General features: G+C 40.8%; 1 protein-coding gene across 2 annotated transcripts in view; it reads right to left on the reverse strand.

Moving 5' to 3' along the window:
* Positions 1-22,718, reverse strand: part of LOC308143693 (glutamate receptor ionotropic, kainate 2-like) — a gene marked incomplete at both ends in the record, with an annotated part of 62,779 nt that overhangs the window by 13,903 nt on the left and 26,158 nt on the right. For both annotated transcript variants that reach the window (XM_080514581.1, XM_080514580.1), the window contains 7 exons: positions 516-739; positions 1,748-1,954; positions 2,078-2,191; positions 2,280-2,387; positions 3,203-3,346; positions 19,725-19,898; positions 21,343-21,396. In XM_080514581.1, coding sequence (XP_080370707.1) covers positions 516-739; positions 1,748-1,954; positions 2,078-2,191; positions 2,280-2,387; positions 3,203-3,346; positions 19,725-19,898; positions 21,343-21,396 — 1,025 coding nt within the window. The remainder of the gene's footprint in view (positions 1-515; positions 740-1,747; positions 1,955-2,077; positions 2,192-2,279; positions 2,388-3,202; positions 3,347-19,724; positions 19,899-21,342; positions 21,397-22,718) is intronic.

Below are 22,718 nucleotides of genomic sequence, written 5' to 3' on the forward strand. Positions count from 1 at the left end.
TATACATTAATCAGCAATGTACTCGTACATCTCTTACACGTGAATAGGAAGGGAAACTCGCAGCTGGTTTTACAGTTGCTGATGCTTGGGTAAATATGCCTGAGATATTGCAAGCTAATTTTAGAAACCATGTTTTAGTCTTTTTTTGTGTGTGTGTTTTAGTCCTCCACTGTAATAAGATCAGAGTAAACCTTTTAATGCCCTTTAGTGTTTTCAGCAAAGCTGCTTAATGGTGATAATAGAGCAAAAACAATGCAGTGTTCTGTCTTCTTCGAACATATTAAACCACTGATATGGGCCTTTAAAATTGCATGTTTCCTGCAGACTTGATATTCTTTTGCTGTAGACTATCATCGTTGCAGAGGCTATCTAAAAAAACAAAAACAAAGGACACATCGCATCTTGCGGGTCTGAACAAAGCAACTGCTGTATGTTAGTGAGAGCAAGCAAGCACGTAGGGGAGAAAAAAGAAGCAGAGAAACAGAAAAGGGAAGAAGGTGGGGTTGACATGTTACCTGGCTATGACAAAGAGCACACAACTGACACCCAAGCAAGCCAGCAGAATATACATCCAAATATCGGGCGAGAGGGGGTTGAGGAAGGAGAAGACCCCTGGGTTGGTGCCGTTGGGCTTGCGGTACAGGATACTTATCCCCAGTGTCATGTAAGGCTTGGAGAAGTCGATGACCTTCTCCCTGACGTAGGTGATGGCCAGAGGAGCCACTGCAAGGTCTGCCTTCTGCAATGAGATCATCAGAACATCATCAACCGTGTGTTTAAGACAATTTAAACAATTAATACATGAGTCCTGTCAACATCTATGGTGGTCAATATGGAGCAGGAGGAAGACACAGGACACGAGGGAGAAAATTTCCAGGGTCATTACTTCAGCTAAATCATCAGGCGGTGTTCTGAGTTTGAGAAATTATAGGTTATATGCCTGATCCTTCTTATATGGTGTCAAAGGTGAGTCAGTGTGTCAACCATCTTGGGATTAAATTAATCTGTGATGAATTAACCTTGTGTCTCCGGTGAGCATAACATTATCTTTTCTGTACAGCTAAGAACTTTCTCTGAAGTATTTTGCATAATCCCTGGAAGATATAACTTTATGTAATAGTGCTGCTATCTCCTTTGTCAGTTTCTGTTCAAAGTTTGAGATTTAAGTGGTGCTCCTCTCTTTGTCCGTAGGCTGGCAGTCCTTTGTAAATGGTGATGGTAGTTATATGCATCATATTTTTATACGCTGAAGACTTTTATAGCATAATGTTACAGGCAGAAACAGATACATACTCTAACAAAAATAGAGATTTCAGCCTTTGGGTTGATTTCCTCCTTTTTAGTCATCTTCTTAGAGTCACATTCCAGTGCAAAATTAATAACCTCATTTTAATTTGAAATCAACTTTCACTAATTTTACAAATTAGTTTTGCCATCTTACAAGAATAACCACAGCATGTCGTTATGCTTGAGTGAAAAAAAGACTGACTTGATTTCAGAGACAAGCTCAAATATTCCCACTGTGCACGCAAGCAGATTTTTTAATTACTTTAGACACAAATGACTAATAACAGGAGGTATATGTTTGAACATGTTAAACTGGTGTAAATATATTCCCTTAGAATTTCATAGAAGAGCAGAAATAAAGAGAAGACAACTGGTACTGTTCACATCAAACTCATTTGGACCACAAAAGACAAAAGAAGCACTTTGTGATATTTCCATTTTGCTGCGACTGTTTACTCACATGGTCCATGAGCTCCCGCACCATGCCGTTCCATTGACCTGTGCCCTCATCCAGTGCACCGTACTTCCCGTCTTCCACCAGACGCACCTCATAGCGGAAGCCCAGGATGGAGGAGAGCTCCCGCAGCAGATCGATACAGTAGCCTTCAAAGCGATCGTTGCCATACAGAGGCTTATCGGACTTCTTGAACATCACATATGGCTCCTCCTGCACAAGCAAAACAAGTGCACATAAAGATTTCCCAGTGGGGTGTCTTTTGTCTTACATGACTTCTACGTTTATTTGTCGATGGCGTTTGAGCTGCAGGTGTTTTCATGATGCTGTCTGTACCAGTATGGTGGATACACGCAGGGACTTATTAGCCAGAGAGTCTGTGATGTTTGATGTCTTGCTTTTGTGAGTCTCTGTCATATTCAGACCACTTGGGGGATCCCATGTTCCGATCTGTTGAAGCAATTTCGCATCAGGACGTTATCTTCTCGTCTTCCACAAAAGAAATATAACCCTAACATTTCTTTAAACTGTTCCACACCTTTTCCAGCCCTTCCTCCTTCAGGCTGATGACATCGAGGTCAAAGTCTGTTCTCAGCCCGTTGGTCTTGTTAAAAAGAACCCGACCCGTCAAACCATCCCAGTGAGCCTAAAGACAGAAAGATACTGTATTAGAGAATAAAACTCCTCAAGTCTCACAGAAGTCATTCCCATAAGTTTAAGGCATTGTCTTTCACAATAATATCAATCCAACCTATATCCATAAAACTTTCTCTTTTCCAATTATGAATTCTTTCTGGCTCTCTCTTCACTGTCTATCTCAACAACATAACGAGAGACAATAAAGCAGCGAGAATAGAAGCGGGCTTGACAGGTAAGAGTTCATTATGCATGTGGTTCATTGTGCTTGAAGTTTCACTTCAAAGCCATTGGAGGAACAGACGGGCCTGGAGAGCGATAGCAGACAGGAGAAGGGCAGGAGGCACCAGCTACTACAATGGCTCATTCTGAAAATTACCTGCAATGATACCATCCACAGAATGAAAAAGCTTTGTAGAACAAAGCAAATGGCTGACCCAGACTAGAGTTAAGGAAGCACGCAGAAGCTTTGATATGAATGTGGGTGGAGATATGCATGGAGAAAATATCAGGGAAACACAGTGAAACATTTTGGAAAACATGTATTTAATGTCAATAATATGACAGTAATATATCATCCATTTGCAGAAAGATTACTGAGAGAGGTATGATGAGGCAAAAATGTTGTTTATGAGAATATGTAATAATGTAGATATTTCTGCTGCAAAACAGACTCTAATCATGTGGTCAAATCAAATTAAAAGAGTGTCTACACTTGTTGTGTTGGTTGTGTTAACTTAAAAAGCTCATTAACGCAGCTGCATGAGGCTCCATAGGTCAGAGGTGAAGACACAGTGATCTTTAGTGTCTTGGATTGAATTTTACCTCTTTGATGAGATTTATGAACCGCCCACCAAAGCGCCATGGCTTGTGGCGATTACACTGCAGAGAGCTGACGGTGATCTGCTGCGACTGTTGCACTGCCACTGCCACCACATGCACGGCATCATACATCAGCGCTGCATCCGTCTGCGAAGAGGAAGGCAGGATAATCAAACATCTTTACAAGACCTGTTCATCCACATGACCTCTCACACATCAGATCCACCTGTGGAGAAAGACAGGAAATAGCACAAAGTCTCATTTGACTCGTCTCAAAAACACGAATTAGGACAATTGCCAGCAGATATTGCCCCACACAAATGGAACAGTGTCTCAGCCTGTTAGTAGAAATACCCAACTACTGTCTAAGGCAATCAGAAAGCTCTGCCAGGGAGAGTTTCGCAGTGGAAGGCCGTCCTGTCAGTGTGAAGACTAATGGCTCTTGATGGGTGTGCCTGTTCCCCAGAGAGAAGAAATGCAAAACAGGCACCAGCGAAGAAGGGACCACTCTGACTGGCACTCCGACTTCAGAGTAACATGGCATGAGGCGAGCCAGGATGGATGGGAAAAAGCTGTGAAAAATATCTATACTGGATATCCACGTAACTCTGGTAATAAGTCATCAAAGCAGAGTTCATATCGAAGATGAAATTTCTCACATGGCCAGGCTGAGATTTATCTTTACCGCTCCAGTTGGCACACATGAATTCTCTTCATGCCATCTGTCCACACAGTTTGAGACAATCCACGTTTACCCAGGTCAACACATTATAGCTAAGCTCAGATCCTCTTATCCATGGTCCCACACAGGCTGAAATACACTGTGGTGATCTTATTTGACAAGTCCTGGATGACCAACCTGCGAGGGAGTATGAAAAATGACTTTGAGATCACAAAGTATCTGTGGCTGTGTGATTTTTGTGGATGTGCTGGCTGCCACAGGGAATGAGCTGGGATTCAGTCTGAAACTGCTGAGCGGCAGTTTAGTTCATATCAGTTCAAATCTGTATGTTCTCGCCATAGGTGCAGTGAAGCATCCACTGTGTCGGAGAGAAGAAAAGTCCAAAGGAGCAAACGTAAGTGCAATGTACAATTTATTCAAACATTAATAATTGTGACAGGCCAATTATAGGTATTCACTTTACATCCAACATTAAGGAAAGAGGAAATTAAAGATAGAAAGAGAGGATGGAGGTGCACACTGAGGTGTAGCCGTTAGTTCTCTTGCTTCACCGAGAGACCATCCCCAGTTTGAGGTCATGGATTTTCACCTGGGACTGTGGTTTCTCCCAACATTGAAAAAGACATGCAAGAGGTTGATTGGTGTTTTAGAGTGGTCTGTAGGTGTGAATGTGAGTGTATGTGACAGCCCTGTGATGTACTTGCTACCCATCCTGAGTGTATTCTGCTTTCATCCATCATCAGCTGGGATCGGCTCTGCAACCCCGAGTTATTGAAGGTATATAGATGGAAGAAGAGGCTGCTGTGGTGGACAGATTGTAAGCTTGTCCCTCCTCTGCTGAAAGTGCTGGTGACTGTTGGTGTCGAAAGCACCAGCAGATCAGAGAAGAGGAGATCCATTTCTGCACTCTTTCATCCCCTTTGCGTCCTCGGGAATGGGAGCAGCTCGGGTGATATCTGCTCTTCCCGTGCCAGCAGTGTGTGTATGTGCTGTATGAGTTGGGTGTGACAAACACTGTTAGAAAAGAGAATCTGACAATCCACTAATCTTTTTCATGAATAGAGAGGAGGTTCACACAGTCCATGTTTGCTCTGTATTTTCTAAAACTGAAGAAACTGCTTGTCAATGTTGCATGTTTTATTGTATCTTCTATTGTTTGACAAATATCAAACATCTGAACTAAGAAATCTTTTAAAGACAAGATTCATATTCAGCTTTCCTCTTCTAATGCATGTGATGTGTGTTGATTTAGTCCACTGAACAAAAAGGTCTTACAGTGTTGATTTCATTTGTAAATTTATGCGACTGAAATAATATTCTGCTTCGACTCCTTACTGCTGACACAAGTTGCAGAAATAACTTCACTTCAGTTTGGCTTGTGACCTTTTAACTTTCCACCAAGAAACTTGACTTTTTCTTTCAAAAATAAATCAATATGACATTCGGAAGCTTCTCTCTGTAAACTCTTTATTCCTGTGGGTCAGACAGTGCTGTGCAACATTTTCCAGCTAATCGTTACGGCTAAAAATATATTCTGTAAAAGAAAAAAGATCTGGGAATAAGAATTGGACAACCTACTTGTGAAAGCAGTGTGCTTGGAAGTTTATTTTTGACTTCACCCTATTTTTAAAAACAATTCTTGAAAAAAAATGTATTTTCTTTTGGGCATGACCTTCATTATGCAGGCTGATAGTTCATTCTATAAACGCTGCACAGATGAACCTGCACATCTTGTGTTGAACTGCTTTGTACTTTTTACAAGACATCAGCAAGAGGTGAAACAAGTGAATTTTCTTACCCCAAATGAATCGTGTTAGGAGGAAGAAAATATGCCACAAATGCCACCAACGACAATTTATCCATCCATGTTCTGTATTTATTATTCAATATAGATTTGCAGACACTGGAGCCAGTCAGCTAACTATGGGTGAAGATACAGCCTGTACAGGTCACCAGTCCAACACAGAGACAGAGAGTCACACACACTCACACTTGCACAAATCAACTTCAAACATCATTTTGGAAACTGGAGTCTCCTGAGGAAGCCCACATAACACAGTCAGAACACATATAATCTCCACCAAAAGCTCCTCAAAGACTAAAATCTGGGATATTCATGCTGTGAAATGAAAGCGCCAACTACTACACCACGGTGCGGCACTCCAGCTATATATCGCTCTGATTTAATAAACAAAAATAATCTACCAAAAATAAAACAAAATTTTTTGCCTTCATGGATCCAGAATCACTCATCTGGAATCACAGCTTTTTTTGCTGAGATAATTCACCTGCTGTGGCCAGAAATGAGACAGAGGAGTGATAATACTGAATCAAAATAATGCTGGAGTACACAGGGCAGCGGAACACTGAGGTGATACTGACTATAAATCTCTCTGCAGGCTCTTTTTTTTTTATCACACTGATAGTTTTCACATAATCAATTACATAGGCAATTAAAAATGAATGTGGTGTTAAATTAACTACGAAAATAAACACTTCACTGTGCACGGCTGAGGACAATGAACTTAAAACAGCAATAAATCACAAGATCGGAAGATAACTACGGACCGCTCTGGTAATTGATTTATATGAGGAAGACACATTTATGATGTTTCATATGCATGTGATATGTATACAAAGACTTTGAATAAACTCTGAAAGATTTTATACAATGGCAGTTTCGAGCTTCAGCAGCAGTGCGAGTCGCTTTTATTTGGGGGACATTAGTATTGGCATTTGGTCACAAAAACACTGATAAGCCGACATGATGCATTTATTTATTCGAGAACAGAATATTGGATGCGATACAATAAACACACAGGAGTGGATGCTGCTGTGTTTGCACTCTAATGGCTAGATAATCCACCAACGTCTGCACCAGCCTCTTTGAAGGATTCATGTTATTCTTTCAGCTTCTTTTGTGATTTAACACCCCATTTTGGGAAATATTGTTTTGCTTTCCTTAACACTTCGTGGATTTGATACATCTACTATTTTCAGGCTCAAATGATTTATGAAGCAAAGATCTCTGTGCTACTTTGGAGCAAAACAATTCCTGAAAATCCCTTTATGTTGAAAACAAAAACAGGCTGGCATCTAGTAGAAGGGTAGATCAAGGGGGGGGGGGGGACAATGAAATGATGGCTCACAGTTGTGGTGGATTGCATTCAATTTAAAAACAATCCAAGAGCGATCTTGATATTTATTACAGAGCCAAGCTTAAGTCCTGTGGGGTGTTTTAAGTGCTTTAAGTGGAACCAATCCTGAACCCATGGGACACTCTGACAGAGAGGGGAAAGTGTTGCAGAGATGGGGCTTCAAACCTTTGTTTCCTTGTCCTTCGCTGCCCTCCATCTTTTCTCCTCCACATAGACAATTTAAATTGTACCAACCATTTTACATCAAAGTGTGAGTCCAAAAAAACAGTTTCTTCGTGCAACAACTTGCACTTCCTTCACACCATACGTCTTGATTTTTGATGTCTTTACTGCACGGCCATCTTTCATAAATAAGACGAAGATGCAAATTCTAACTGACACATCAACTAATTAGCAAGATGTTTGCATGGCCATCACACACTCAAAAGCATCATCGCACCGAGGCAGAGTGACAAACATCAACTTGCGAGCATCCCAGAGGCGTGCATGTTTGTTGTAGGCTCATTCAGTTTCCTCATTTAGAGCAGGTGAACTGCAAACTCTACTCAGCGAGCAGATCTGTTCACATCTCTCTGCATGTGTGTGTTTATACAAATATATTCATCCCTTCCCCATCAGCATTCAGCCCAGCTCTCTACCTGTGCATAATTCCATAATTCTTCTGATAATGTAGCACCCTGAAAAACGGCATCTTCCTTTCTCTTCTCACCCCCCCCTTGTCAGCTGTCCCCTTTCCAGCATCCCCTATGCCAAACCCACACAATGCAACCCAGCCGGTGATGGACATGTACCTTGGCTGCCTGTGTACAGCAGCACTCCACTGTTTATACATATCATATACATCTGATTAGCCCTAATGAGATTAGCACTGACCTGTTATTCACCATGCATCAGTGGGCTGCAGCTGCCAGGCACAGTGCAACAACAACACACACGCCCTCACACGTAAAGATATGCACTCCGACAAACACACGTCCCGGCAGCATCGCCATCAGCGTCAGAGTCACAGCGTCAGCAGGAGAGAGGGAGGCTCTTTGTTTTCTTGGCACTGCAGTCACTCTGCCCTCAGTTCACATGCACACCCATGGGGTTTGATGATTTGATAGAAGAAAGAGGTAATTATTCATTTCATTCCTTAGTTTATATGCATTTGTGTTGCTTCACTGCACAGTCAGTGGAAGTATTAGAGTCACCGATTCTGTTTTAAAAGAAAAAAAGTACCTCAAAATAACTTTCGGAAAAAAACCCCTGTGATTTATCCAACAATGAAATCATAGTGGGGTCGAGGTGTGCTGAGGGCTGCCATAATGAGTTTCTGTGGCTCATTTTGCAGACAAACACTGGAGGGAAATGTCTGTACATTTTCAGAGAATCAAAGGCAGATAATTGCATAGACACAGCTCGCTAACAATTGAAGAAGGTTTATTACAAAGTCATATGGCTTACAGTATCTATTAGGCAAATATCCTCCCATCTGTTAGACTGCTTTATAGACTGCTTCAAGGTTGCAGGGGGTCTGGAGCTGATCCCAGCTGACTATGGGCGGAGGCAAAAGAAAACCTCTGGCAAGCATGTGGACCGGCCAAGAAAGACGACAAGCCTCCAACATCAGCATTGCCTTTGAAATGCCACAACAGTGACTTTGGGGTGATGAGCAGATCACACGATCTAAGTGGGCTTCAAGGCACATGTAAGTACAGTCACATTCATACACACACATTTACACGTGTCATTTAGTTTTTACTACTTTTAATTAATCTGTGATGAATAAATTGTTGTATAACACAACTACCCTTATATGATACTGTACTGCAGTAGTTCTGAAAGTGTTTATTTCATTAAATCACACATTTAATGGTGATGAATTAGTTATAATAAGCTCAAAAAGTTGCATTCTACACATGAAGACCGACCAGACTTAAAGTGGAATGTATGTTTGAGTAGGTTTTCTTTTATCATCATTATTGCCAGTGGATCTTAACACCCAATAACAATTCTATCTTACAATTTGAAAATAATAACAAATAAAGTATTTAATCATAAGTTACTACCTTATGGGAGAAAACATGTACATGATAGATTTTGGAAGGCACAATATATTTTCAACTTCTTCACCAATTTGATTTATTAAAACATTAGGGGGAAGTCAAAAGTTGGCACACGGTTATTCCAACATACAAAATCCTTTGAAATTAGAGCAGTGAACAGTTACCCAGGTTGGCACAAGTTTCCAGAAAGTTCCTCATCAAATGTTTTTTTTTGACAACTGCAAGTCTAATTCTGACAACAGAGCAGTTGAGGCTTCGGCCCCCAGGTGGAGAACCACTACAGCAGTGGTAGTGGTGCTGCAGCTCTGAAAAAGATAATTGGTCCCAGTTTTGCTCAGGATGAAGACCTCTAAAGATACGGTCTCTCGCGAGAAAAATAATTTATAGCTCTGGAACAGCCGGGAGGCTCTCACCGAGCCTTGATCTCAACACCACCTTGAGAAATACTCGGCTAAATTCACAAGAGAAAAAAAAAAGCAAGATTGTGTAGATACTGAAAACAATCTATTGGCCCATTATCTTAAAAAAAAAAAAAGTGGTGCTTACTGCCCACTGTTAGCTCTGCTAGAACAATTTCAAAAGAAAATTGTTGTCACAGAAAAATTGGATTTTGCATTTTGTTTGTTTGTCTTCATTGAATATGATTTTAGGTGGGAAGCATAGCAGTACTCCACCCACGCCATATTTAGCTCCACAAAACTTTTGCAGAGTGCTGTATTTCTGTCATCGGCGTCTTGCATCAGACCCTGGGTGATGAAACTAAGTTGCTGCATTGAGAATTGTGCAAATGTTCTCTCCTCGCCGGAGAATGAAATGACGAGAGGTGAAAAAACACTGAAATGTGACACATGTGATTTATGGGACATATTATGGCTGTTACAGTTTTCCTAGCAGAGAAGGAATGGAAGGCAGTGTCAGATCACTTTGGTGAGGAGAGAAATGCCCCTGGGTGACGTTGGCTCTCTCTCTTTTTCTGTCCGTAACTTTTCCACTCTGACTCTCTTCCTTTTTGTTTCCACTGCCTTTGTTCTGCCCCAGTCCCCCCTCTATGCACCTCTGTCGCTTTCTCCTTTTCATTCCTTCTGCCGTCCCTCTGCTTTCCTCAGTTGCCCTCCACAGTGTATTACTCCGAGAGTGGATATATGGGGGGGGGCTTTGCTAGTGCCATCACTATTATTTTTGCCTCTTTTGCGTGTGTGCATTAGAAGCTTAATCCCTTTCTCACATTGCATTTCCACATGCTGAGGCAACACGGCAGCCCCTTTTCAGTTTCAAATGAGTTTTTTTGTCAGAGGAATAAGACGGGCGTCTTCCAACAAGGGAGCCCTGGGTATCAGACTCAATGGTGATGGCTGGATTTATGTGAAAGTACATTTATTTCTATTGTAGATTTGAGTGCACTTTAAAGGGGATAAAGCGGTACAACAGAGAGTCCCGAGGGAGTCGCAAGAGTGAGAGCTGAACTCTGTTTGATGGCTGTCCATATATTGACTTGGCGTTATTGAAGCGTCCTTATCAAATACTGACACATGCTTTAATGTAGGAAACACCTCCACCCTACCTTCACATTGTACTGTTATCAATGGCAAATAAATATCCTTGCTTTAAGACTAACTTCTTCTATTGCTTTAATCTCATAACACCAAAGGCCAGTATAGAAAGGGAGGGAGAGAGAGACAGAGAGACAGAGAGACAGAGAGAGAGACAGACAGACAGAGAGAGAGAGAAAGAGAGTTAATACCCTGTCATACTTTGAAAACAGCTTGTTTACACAGCTAAATGGGTGAAGCTGCACAAATATGCACAGACTGCTCATGCTAACTATCTAATGCCTCCTCTGTTTGTTCAAAACAAACGAGCAGTGGTCCTGTCAGAAGCACTTTCTTACATACTAAATATTCTCCACATTTCTGGTTTGAGATTCAGCACTAAGCAGAAAGTAATATATAGGATGAAGGTAATATCAAATCTGTGATTTGATTTTTTGCTCAAAATTTAAAGAAAATATTGACAGAGATTGGATGTATAACAACAAAAACTTAATTTTAGTGTTTTCTTTAATGTCTTATTATTTGAAATCTAACAGAACATGTCTTTATTTTATTACTTTTCTTGCCCTTTAAATGTGAATATTGTGTGAAACCATAAAACATCGTACAATTTTCTTAAATAACAGACCATACAAAACACAAAAAACGTATGAGCGGAGATTTGACAATTAGTATCCATTACATTGAAAACAATGAAGTCTGCTGGATTTAGTGAGAGCTGTATTCCTCTACACTGACTAGAATATTTTGGGTTGAACCTGTGGGTGATGGTACACCCAGAAGAATGCAAAAGGAATATTGTAAAACAGCTAAAAAAAAACAACCAAAAAACTGCACTCATCCCATTGGAAACATCCTGTAACTATTCTTCTCACAAATCTCATCCTATGCGTGACAATGACACACAGAAAAAGATATTGGGTATCCATAAAAACATTTCATGCACAACATAGACAGATGAATGAAGAAACCAAACCAATGAAAAGAGAAAAATGAGACCACTGAGAAAATGTGCATATTGCATTTGGAGTTATCAAGGCATCCATCACTGCAGAAGTGGTTTTATTCAAGAGAAAATAAGAGAATGTAAGACTTTCATACTTTGAGAAATTACAGGAACTATAATTTTACTACTTTTAAAAGTATCTCTACCAAACTCATTTTATGGCCACATCTGGTAATTGTGAACCATGTAGCACAATGTGGAAAATGTGTTATATAGAAAGTCAGAAGATCAGCAATATTAATGTTATTCACCCCGATGGGGAAATAAAAGCCCATGCCATAATCCATACACATTTTACAACAAGGTCACAAAGTAGTGGACTAAACTAAACTATCTCTGAAGCTGAGCCACGAGCATGGCTAAAAATACCACGGATTATGACTGGACATGACAAACATCCAATATTATGCGACGCTAACCATTTTATTAGGCCTGACAAAAGAGCCCACGAATGCTCAGAGCTGCGGTGTCCCACCAGACCTTTCAGGCAGCAGCATGCTGCTGGCAGCATGGCTCAGTTTAGAGTCCACCCTAATTAACACCACGCTGCCTAACCCACGTCTGATTAAGTGGCTGTTTAACATGACACCCTACCCGCATGTGTAATCAGCCTCCGGCCAGGTTTTGCTAAAGAGACTAATAGGTGCCCAGTCGTAGAAGGCTTCATCTACCGTCACTTCATTAGCCACTCTGTCCAATATGTGTAAAAGTAATACATCTTTTACTATTTAAAGCGATTCAAAGCTTGTAATGCTGAGAAAAAGTGAGTCCCTATTGTTCTGGATATCATCTGTGACAAAAGCCAGGTAGACTTGACCAGCACGGAAGGCGAAGGGAAGGTTTGTAAGCGTTACGTGGTCCTTTGGATTCCGCCACCATCTGGTGGACTGCCAGGAGAGAGGAAAATAGAGGATGCAGGGAGTGAGGGGGAGCCCAAGCTCGATTCTTTCAGTGAACGACACAGACAGTGTTAATTACATTTGGATTACTGCTGGAAAGTGACCAAGAGTGAGAGAACTCCATTAAAAAAAAATTGAAAAAAAAAAAAAGTCCCTACAATCTTTCCTTTTCTTGTATGTTGATACTGGATGTACATATGTGTTATTTATGTGCTGCAACGACCGCAGTACATTATTGCACTATGTGATTCTCTTTGTGTCCTAACTGTGGGAAGGAGAAACAGGCTTTTGCACATTTATCTGCAGATGTATTGATTGACCTTTTTAAAAAAGTTTATTTTAGAGCAGATATCAAATTTCATTAATTATTACTTTCTGTAAAAATGTGTGAAAAAGCAATAAAACATGAGTAACACTCTTAAGAATCAAAAAGGAAAAAAAAAATATTATGTGAAAATAGTTCAAATTTTTAATGTCTGGATAATTTTTTTATAGGTCAGTGACATTTTAAATCACTACCTGACTGGGAGAAACTAAAAATTGATGGAATCACTTATCATCTTTTGTATTAACAGCCTTTAAAAATATGGATCTGCCGAAGGAACAATTTACTGTTTGGTTTTTTTTTTTAACATGTATGCATTTTTACCTTGAAATAAACTCTGTGATACAGTGAATTGTATTCATGTATTTAGATTTATTTTTTTTGAAACCTATTTATAATGTGTTTTATGATGCCTATCACCTTACCATTGCATGGAATAAATAATTCATTTAATTTTGGAAATTGGTTCCTGGGTCCACAAAGTAGAGGGGTGATGCTCATATCTTCTATATACAGAAAACCTCCGCTTGTATCCGATTGCTTAGGCACACCAAAGGCATATTTTTGTGTAAAAGATTACATGTGCTGGATGCTCACATACTGCACAGTTTATCTGTGTGTGTGTGTGTGTGTGTGTGTGTGTGTGTGTGTGTGTGTGTGTGTGTGTGTGTGTGTGTGTGTGTGTGTGTGTGTGTGTGTGTGTGTGTGTGCAGGTAGGAGCGCTAGACTCTCAGAGGATGATAGCTTGCCAAGAGATCCCAAGGCCAGCCAATATCCCTGAGCCCAAGTGTGACCATGACACATAGCTCCCACTGCCTGCACTGGCCTCCAGGGGCTGATTGTACGATAGTGATCTGATGATAGTTGTAGTCCCTGATTGCAACGGTTTTTATTGTCCTATATAACATCGGCAGGCGCCTGCTTGCATTACTGTCGAGGAATGTCTCGGGTGCATGAGCATGTGTATTGCACGATGCATCGTTAGGGAGTGCTTTGCCATTTTAACCCATTTGTAATGCAGAAAATGTAAAGGCTTCCCCCTCCCGTTGCAGTTGAGTTTATGAACACATAAAAATAACAATGAATAAATGAGACTGAAGCTAAATGTGTTGGATGGAGTGAAATCAAAGGAAAAATAATGATAATAAATCCTCCATTTAAATTCCTCCTCTCCCTCTGCCTGTTCTCACACACAAAAGGCTTCTATGGACCAAGGGAGCACTGGTGCTAATAATGTTGATGCTGTGCCAAGCCCAGCTGGTGGTGGCCGGCACAGGGCATCGAGTGTCTGCTCTCCACAGTTGCTGTCTTTAAAACGCTCTCTCCTTTGCCAACTGGGATCAGAGGGAGGGAGATCACATTGCTGTAATGGACACAACCAACCTGTGAACCTGTGGAGTTTATTCTGCTGCTTCTTCCAGCCCGCATCAAATACACTAATGGAGAATTGCACTACTTTGAAATGAGGAAAAATTTGAATTTGACTCATGCTGGAAGGGTGCTTGATTAAAAGAGAAATATCATAACGTGAAGCCTGGTATTAATCTACGTTGACGAAACAAGCATTCTTTCGAGAAGGAGCTCTTCACACATAGAGATTTGAGGCACCATTTGCATCTATCCCTTTATGATTATTCGCAACATCTGAATGCTTCTCCATTTAGAGGCGGATGTGACCGGATTTCACTTCCCCCACATGTATTTCTGCAGATTACGATGCCTTTCATTGGTCACGGGTCTTTAAAATGATGGCATTGTATAAATGTGCCGTTGCCATTTCTGGCTCTGGAGAAGAGCATATATGTTTCTCCAGGAGCAGATTTGACAGACGTTTTTACATAACCCTCACTCATTCAAATACTTATTTTCACATTTTCATCCCCTGGTGTTGCTTTGGAATATTTCAAGATACTACAGAATAGTCACCAATTCAGGAATGCTAACATATTCAAGAATTCTCCAAAATCCTTGAATGCCTAAAGGATCCATCTCAATGTTTGACACATTTTTTCCTGTATTCTGTGGCTATTATCACATGCCTGATGATGGAGTTGGAATGGCAGCCAAGTATTAGACAGATGTATTTTGATTAAAAACACAGAAAATGTGTAGAAACCTTCTCTAATCACATTTTAGCTTTCTGTAGTTAACCATTGACAGAGTATATATTGAAATACGTTTAAGTTCCAATATTAAAGAGGTATAGCATATTTGAAGACCTATTTGATTTTTAAGACTTACAACAATACAAACATCTATAAACTGTAAAACTGACCAAAATCACACATATTTCACATATTTGGCGAAAATTTTTTTATTTCTTTGAAAGAATGCACATGTGCTACTAGGTCCTGCTATTTTGTGATAGAATACTATAGGCAACCATGTTCTGCCACTTGCAGTAGGAAAAAAGGGGTATAAATGAATGAACACGGAGACTTGCCTCATAACAGGAAATGATTGAGAAATAATTGCTAATAATAAAATGGTAATATAAAAGTTTCCCCACATAATGCTGATATATATCAGTTGGTGACTGTAGCAAACCCAATCAAACAGTTTGCTGCGCTGCGATAAATAAGGAAAATCCTGTGAATAACTGGCATGTTTTCGAATGTATTTAAGCTGCGGGGTAGGAGCTGGAGTTAGTTTGAGCAAATAAAAGAAAATTCCCTATGTGCTGAATTTATTTCCAGTAAAGTTTATTGGGAAGTGAATCACATCGGGCAAAATTACAGGACGTGTCCTCGACTCAATATCATATCAACAAGGGAGGAGCAAATTTGGCTGAACACTCGCACTGAGGACCCTCATATTGTTTAGATGTTGTATGAGTGAAGCTCACTGGGAGAGGGATCCATGTGTCAGTATTTTCTTCCCATTGTCAGATTCCAAGCAGCAATGTGTAATAGCAAGCCCACCGGTGAGGCCAAACCTGGACCAAGTCCTCCACCGTCAGGAGAGCCAGCAAGCGGAGAACCGAAGCAGGAGCTTTAAATTGCATACTCGGTGTGTTTCACACACGCATACAGTTCACCGCAAACATATAACCCGTCCATAAACATGCATGGTAAACATATTGTAACTGGACCGGAGCTGCTGCCAAGCAGGTTCCATCATCCTGCTCTGTCTGCGAGGGTTTCTCCCACTCGACTCCCAGCAGTGATTGTTAATGCAGCTATGTGTCTGTCTCCCCCACAACCCATCTCCCTTCACTGAGTATCTCTCTCCCTGTATGTTACTCTTCCTTTATTCCCCCTCTTCTATGCTCTGCACCCATTATCCCTAATTTCAGAGCGAATAGAAATGATGGAGACACTGCAAAGATTATTCTCAAAGGCACAATCTGTGCCACAAAATGTACAAAAAACAAAACAAAAAAAACACAAAAAAACAAAAAACAAAAAGCCCTAAAGCCCGACAATGCAATTTCTGTCGTTGTTGACTTGGTAGATGCCAGTGGTAACAACCTGTGCTTTGCAATAATGCACTTCTCTGAATTCAGGACAAATGTAATGACTGCTGGGGAAAGCAAACACATCTTGACCGGCAAGGCTTGTTTCAGTAAGGAGGAGAGGAGAGAAGGGGAGGGGAGAGGAGAGGGGCAGCGGGGGCAGAAAGAACTCCGCAACATGCTGTTTTAATACAAATCGAAGAATAAAATCTCACGTCCTTTTTTTTTTTCACATTATGCAAAATGCTCGCTCGCTCCAGATTTTGTTTTCAGAATAACATCCACAGGCCACATTCACAAAAGCAATTTTGCAAACGCACATATTGCAAATGGTGTCAGCATCGCGTCTCACAAGCAAATGTCACTTAGGAATTGCAGTTACCCCTGTGAGTGTCTCGGTGTTGTAACACACGCAGACATGGACTGCAGACAGCGTGTGGTTGTGTTCAGTCATATTTGTCCAAATTGAGGAGGAATGTATCTCATGGTGAAAAATCACAGCTCACACATTTAAGATTTATGGACCGAGCATGTATTTTAGTGTGAATCACCACACAACCTCTCGAGCAGCAGAAAGCCATTAGCAAACACAAGACTGAGACCAACTTCGACATACAAAAATACAATGTATGTGTTTGTGTCATGAAAAGTAATAATACTTATATGCATCCGAGCAACTTGAGATACTGATGTTATGAAGAGTTATCACAGTTCGGTTTGCCGAGCATGCGTGTTGTGTGTTTCTGTTCCATTTATTTGCCATTTGTCGAACATGCTTTTTTTATTGTGTCCCACGTGGACTGAAGGCCCATTCCCACCATGTCATAGTTATTATCCAAACAACTGCGCTCTATTAATAAGAGTGTCTTTATAATGAGCTATTATAGCAACATTTCCACTTGTCTTGATGACACTGGAGAGCAGTCAGCTCTCTGTGGTGATAATTATAGTTCAATGAAATGTGGAATTTAATGAAATGATGCATAAATGAAAAAAGAAAAAAAAAACATCTCGGTCTTAAGTCGGAGACGTACAGCTGGGAAATATTTTTTTTCCACCTCACTTAAATGGAAGTGCACATTTACATCACTGAATGGGGATTTAAAATAATTTCCCACAAAAACATTATGAATAAATATCGCATTAATGGTTATACAACAATGTGGGAAAAAAATAATCAGATTACAGCAGAAATGTCCAATACATTTGTTGGTTAGTCAGCCTGTGCAGAGGTTGTAGGTCTCTAATTGCCATAAATTATTCTCATCGTGGATATTTAAACCAACTTGAGCTTGATATTGCTCTGGGGATGACGTAAAGGAGTCAACAAAAGCAGATGAAACATGCACACAAACAAATGAATTGGACTAATTAGCATCCCCTTGCTTATTATGCATCCTTCCATGTTGGAGGCACGTCTGATAAGCCATGCTCGGAAGCAGGAGCTCGCTGCATTTGTGGCTTTGCCTAGTCTGAGGAGGAACTTCTCATTATCCTTCTTTCCTTGAGACAACGCTCGACCTCACCCCAAAGCAAAGTATCACTGTGATTACACCACCCTGCATTAAAGTGAGCCTCGCCGCATGAGGGACCATGACACACACCTTGTAACATCCTCACATCCACTCTTTCATCCTGTTCTTCTTCTCATCCATCTCCCCATCAAAACCCTCCTGCACCAAGTCACCTTACCCCCACGCCCCTCCGCCTCCCCCTTCCTCTCGCCTCAGTCAATCAATCCTTCATGAAATCACAAGGTGACACAGTTGCCGTTGTCCCGGTAACCATCGCTACACAACCGTTGCCTGGTCACCGTGCACAAACAAGCCCGGAGCCCAGCGCAGCTTCCCCATCGCACAGAATGAGAACAAGGTATGAGAAATAAGAAATAAAAGGCAGCGGGGAGGGGTTTGTGGGTGGAAGGTCACACGCTGGCTGCCGCAGCCCTCCACAGCTTTAATTTAATGATACCCTTCAAGGTGGCTTCTCTGCCCAAAGCTTAGGAGTATAAATGTCAGAGAAATTCACAGAATAATGTCTGACATCTTTTTCACAGGGAGAACAAATATTACTTCAACCCATACATTCATTATAAAGGCACGTAATGTATTTTTTTTTTTAAATCATCAGCAGAGCTCTTTCACCTTTATGTATTTTTGACACCATAAAAAAGACAATGTTTGTACATATACTTGGCAATTTCTTCATTCTCTCATAAAGAATAATCCTCGGCTGAAGCCTGCTATGAATTTAAATGCATCAAGCCCAGGATGTATAAATAGAGCACTTTACAAACGCTTGCTTTTGGACATATTACCTATCCTTTATCAGTGATTCTAACCTAGTGCGACTTGTCAATATGTGATATACAATATGATTTCACAAAATGATTCATGCAAAACAAATGAATCAATCCTGCACCCTGCTAATATCAATTAATTTTCAGTGAAAAGGAAAACATCAAGTGATTTAACCTCTTTGTGCAATGCATTTATCATTTTGCATACAAAACCACTTTGCTTATTTTTCTGTATTGTATTTCCACACAGGAAAGAAAATAATTCACATTGTGATGCTTGAGGGAAATAATTATAATAATATGATGGCATTTCTGTTTTCCAGCAGTGCATGTTTTTATATATTTATCAAGACATTGCATACATTTTGCAATTAATGCATAAAATAAGCTGTAGATTTTGATGATTGTTTTCATGGTTGATGTAAGCATGAATTAAGGCTGTGATTGCAATATGGAGAGTCACACTCCACTGTGTATAATTCAAAGGCTTGTCTTTAAGTCTTAAATGAACGGACACTTCTTTCTTTAGACTTTTTTATGATGCCGATCTTAAAGCTGCCAAAGGAAAAAGAAAGCCTGGCCGCAGGATGTGAAAAAGGGAGTTTGTCTGCTAAGGTGCTAAGAGGTAGGTGGAGTAAATCGACTGTTTACAACAACAGATCCAGAAAGGGACCTTGAATGTCCATGACGAGCGCCATTCGCTTTTTCACTTTCAAATCACCTTATCCAAGGCTTTTTTGGATGCCATCCTAAAAAAACCAAGGCCATAATTTCCATCCAATTTGCTCCCTCTCTCTGCATGAGCACTGACAGATTGTCATATTTTGGCCACGCTCCCAGAGGAGAGTTGTGAGAGGCAGGAGGGCAGATAAACGGCTATTACCATTCACACCGGCTCATTACTGAGCATTTAGACCCAGGAGCACCCATTCAAAAGCCCCACATGGAGGGCAGTCATGCTGCTTCTGTGCTCACCCCAGGAGACCTGCACTGTTGAATATGTGACTGACAACTGACAGTCACATTCTTCTCTATGATTGTGATAAAAACTATAAATATTTTACATGCACACACTAAGAAGAATGATGAAAGGTTTGAGCCCACCGTCATGAAACCATCCAACAGGCCCGAGTCCGGCTTGGGTGGGGCTTGTAGCCGCTCCATAGACCACTTCTCGATGATTGACGACACCTGAGAGTTTTCTGTGTTGAGGATTCGAAATCCGGTCATGTTGACGCCACTGTAGCGGTACGGTTCCATGTCGAGGGCAAAAAGGTCCTAGAAGCAAAAAGATGAACGCATCAGTGCGTTTGATCAGGAAAGAGAATTACACTGCAATATACTGTCGATCTCATCTCAATAATCAAGAGTGGTCATCTGAGTGGCAGCTTTAGCCAAAGATGTGAAATCTGAGAGGTGCATTTGGGGATATTTCAGGAGTTATTTCATCTCATGCTGATGCAGTGGACTTGATTAAAACAAGACTTTCAAGGTTACAGACGTGCTTTTGGTGTACTGCCATCTATCATGTGGAAGTGAAAGGACGACCCAATTGTCCTACATACAGCACGTCTGGCAGCTCACCAGGCAGATGTCTCTGGGACGCAACAACACAGTTGACAGAGGAGCAGCAGGCGATGGATGCAGAATGGTCAATGTTTGCCGTCTTATGCTGAAAGCGGCGCGAGTAACTTGGTACTGGCACACAGAAGCTTAGGCCTGCACAGTAGACTTGATTCTGCCAAACATTGGCCGATGTTAAAGTGGCCATGTTCCCATCCTGACGAGGAGCAGCATGGTTCTGAAAAAAGGCCTGTAATCACCATTCTCCTTCCTCATCCAATGACATACCTGCTGTCTCTCACTCCCCTTTAATCTAGTCAGATTCTTGTGTGGATACACCAAGCGTCATTTCATATTCCGAGCACTGGTAAATGTCTTTTTTGGTTGCATTTTTTTTGCTTTCAGCCTTTCCAATTGTGTTCCTAAAAGCACAGTGTGCTATTTGTTTTTTGTTTTTTTTGTTTTTTTTAGAGCTGTAATGGAGCAAATGGGTGACAGTCTCATCTGCTCAAGGCTATTATCTGAGCTCTCAGTCTTCTGTTCTCTGGGCTCAGAGAAGATGTACTGCCTTTCATCTGGAGCGTAGCCAGCAATCTTTGTAGTGGCCAGATCAAAGAACTTTGGAGAACTTCAATCGCTGCCAGAGTCAGAATAAAATATCCAACTGCTTTTGTTTTCTATAGTGACAGTTATGGTCGGGCAGGTGAAATAAAAAGGTTAGGATTGAATTTTAAAAATATACCAAAGTTAAACTTTGACAGCATAATAACTACAAGCGTATAATAACTTATCTGACAATGACTCAGTTATTCAAGGCTATCTGTTTCTGTCAGCACAAAGCCAGATTGTAGCTCAAAATGATTCACATAAAGTGAAAATAATGGGATGTTTTTCTTTGGCTGTCTCCCGGAGGAGTCATATTTAATTTTATTCTCAGAGAAGAAAAAGTGCTACTAGACACTCAGACAGATGGATGAATTTTGCCTTGCAACAAGCAAGGACAGATGAGTGTCTGGACTATAATAAGCCCAGGAAGAGAAGGCTGCCCAAGCCACACATTATCAAGTGGACAGTGCTGTGCAAAAAAATAACAAAAATGGAGCAAATAACAGTCAATCATTGCATGTTGTCGACATCAAAAAAGTTCCAAGGTACTCACCAGGGTAGTAAAAATATAATGGTAGTATTCAGTCATCATACCCATGGCCAGAGCCTATAGGGAGAAATGAATAGGTTAAATTACTTGCTTGATGAACATATCCTGTAATTCATTATAATCACCCATTCAGATAATCTTGAGTCAGTAAATTCTTGGCTGAACAACACTTAAGAATGAAAAATAAAAATAAAGCAGGGGATACAACAGAGAGCAGGTGATTGATTAATAGATTTTGTCAATAAAACAAGAAATAGCAACAAGTCACAAGCTGTTAAGCCCTAACTAATCCACCTCACGACAGCACACAAATCCGTGAAATAAGAATTACGATCTAAAGAACATCAATGAATAAAAGTACTCGATAAAAATGTTACAAAGGCTCAGATAACACATCTTCCTCACCTATCTTTGATTAAAAAAAAGACTTTAAAGAAGATGCCGTTCACACAAAATGTGTTGTTCGCACTGATATGATGCGGGTTATTTAAGCCCTAGCACTGTCTGAATAAGCAACATGCTTCCAGATCAAATGAGTGAGTCCGTTGGTGGAGTGGGTTGTCTTCAAATCCCAAGGTTGGCAGTTTGATTCCCATTTTGCCCTGACCATGTTTTCAAGTGTCTGTGGTTCGAACAAAACTCTTCCAATGGAGGTTGAGCACCGAGCGTGGCAGCTGACACAGTCGATATGTACGGCTGGATTTATGTGACGACACATACACACAGTGATGAGGCATTTTATACAATCTAAGAGAGAGAGAGAACATGTTTGTGCACGCAAACAAACTCATTAATGTCAAGATTGCAGAACATAATCTTTCGAGAAATCCTTTTAGCTGTAGTAGTGTGCTCAGTCTGGTTAAGTGAGCTGAACGATCGAGTATCACATTGCTGTGATGAAGGCATCCGTGAAGAAAGAGAAAAGCACACCGACAATGTCCTCAGCTGTCTCAACAGTCCTTTTCAGTATCTTGTGGTCAGCAGTGCAACAGTTTCCATACCACACAGCAAAAGACTTTGTCAGCACACTGCGACATCTCTGTAGATTAGAAAGTGGTGGGGATGTGCATCGGTGGTGGCTTGACTTCTGCATGCGGCAGTATTTGTTGTGCAGGGGGAATTATCTTCTGCCTTGAGGAACCTAAATCGAAATCTTGGGGACATTGGTGTTGATTAATTTTTCCGCGTGAAGAAGACTGTTAACTGGGTTCGATAATCAACCTCCTTAATTCTGTCGACACTGAGTGACAGATTGTAGTCAGCGCACCGGGCTGCCAGCTGTTTGACCTCTTCTCTGCATGCTGACGCGTCTTTGTTGCTGATAAGGCCAACCGCAGTCGTGTCATCAGCAAACTTGATGATGTGGTGGGAGCTAGACT

Source organism: Blennius ocellaris (assembly GCF_963422515.1).
Source record: "Blennius ocellaris genome assembly, chromosome: 18".
In the NCBI taxonomy this organism is placed as follows: Eukaryota; Metazoa; Chordata; class Actinopteri; order Blenniiformes; family Blenniidae; genus Blennius; species Blennius ocellaris.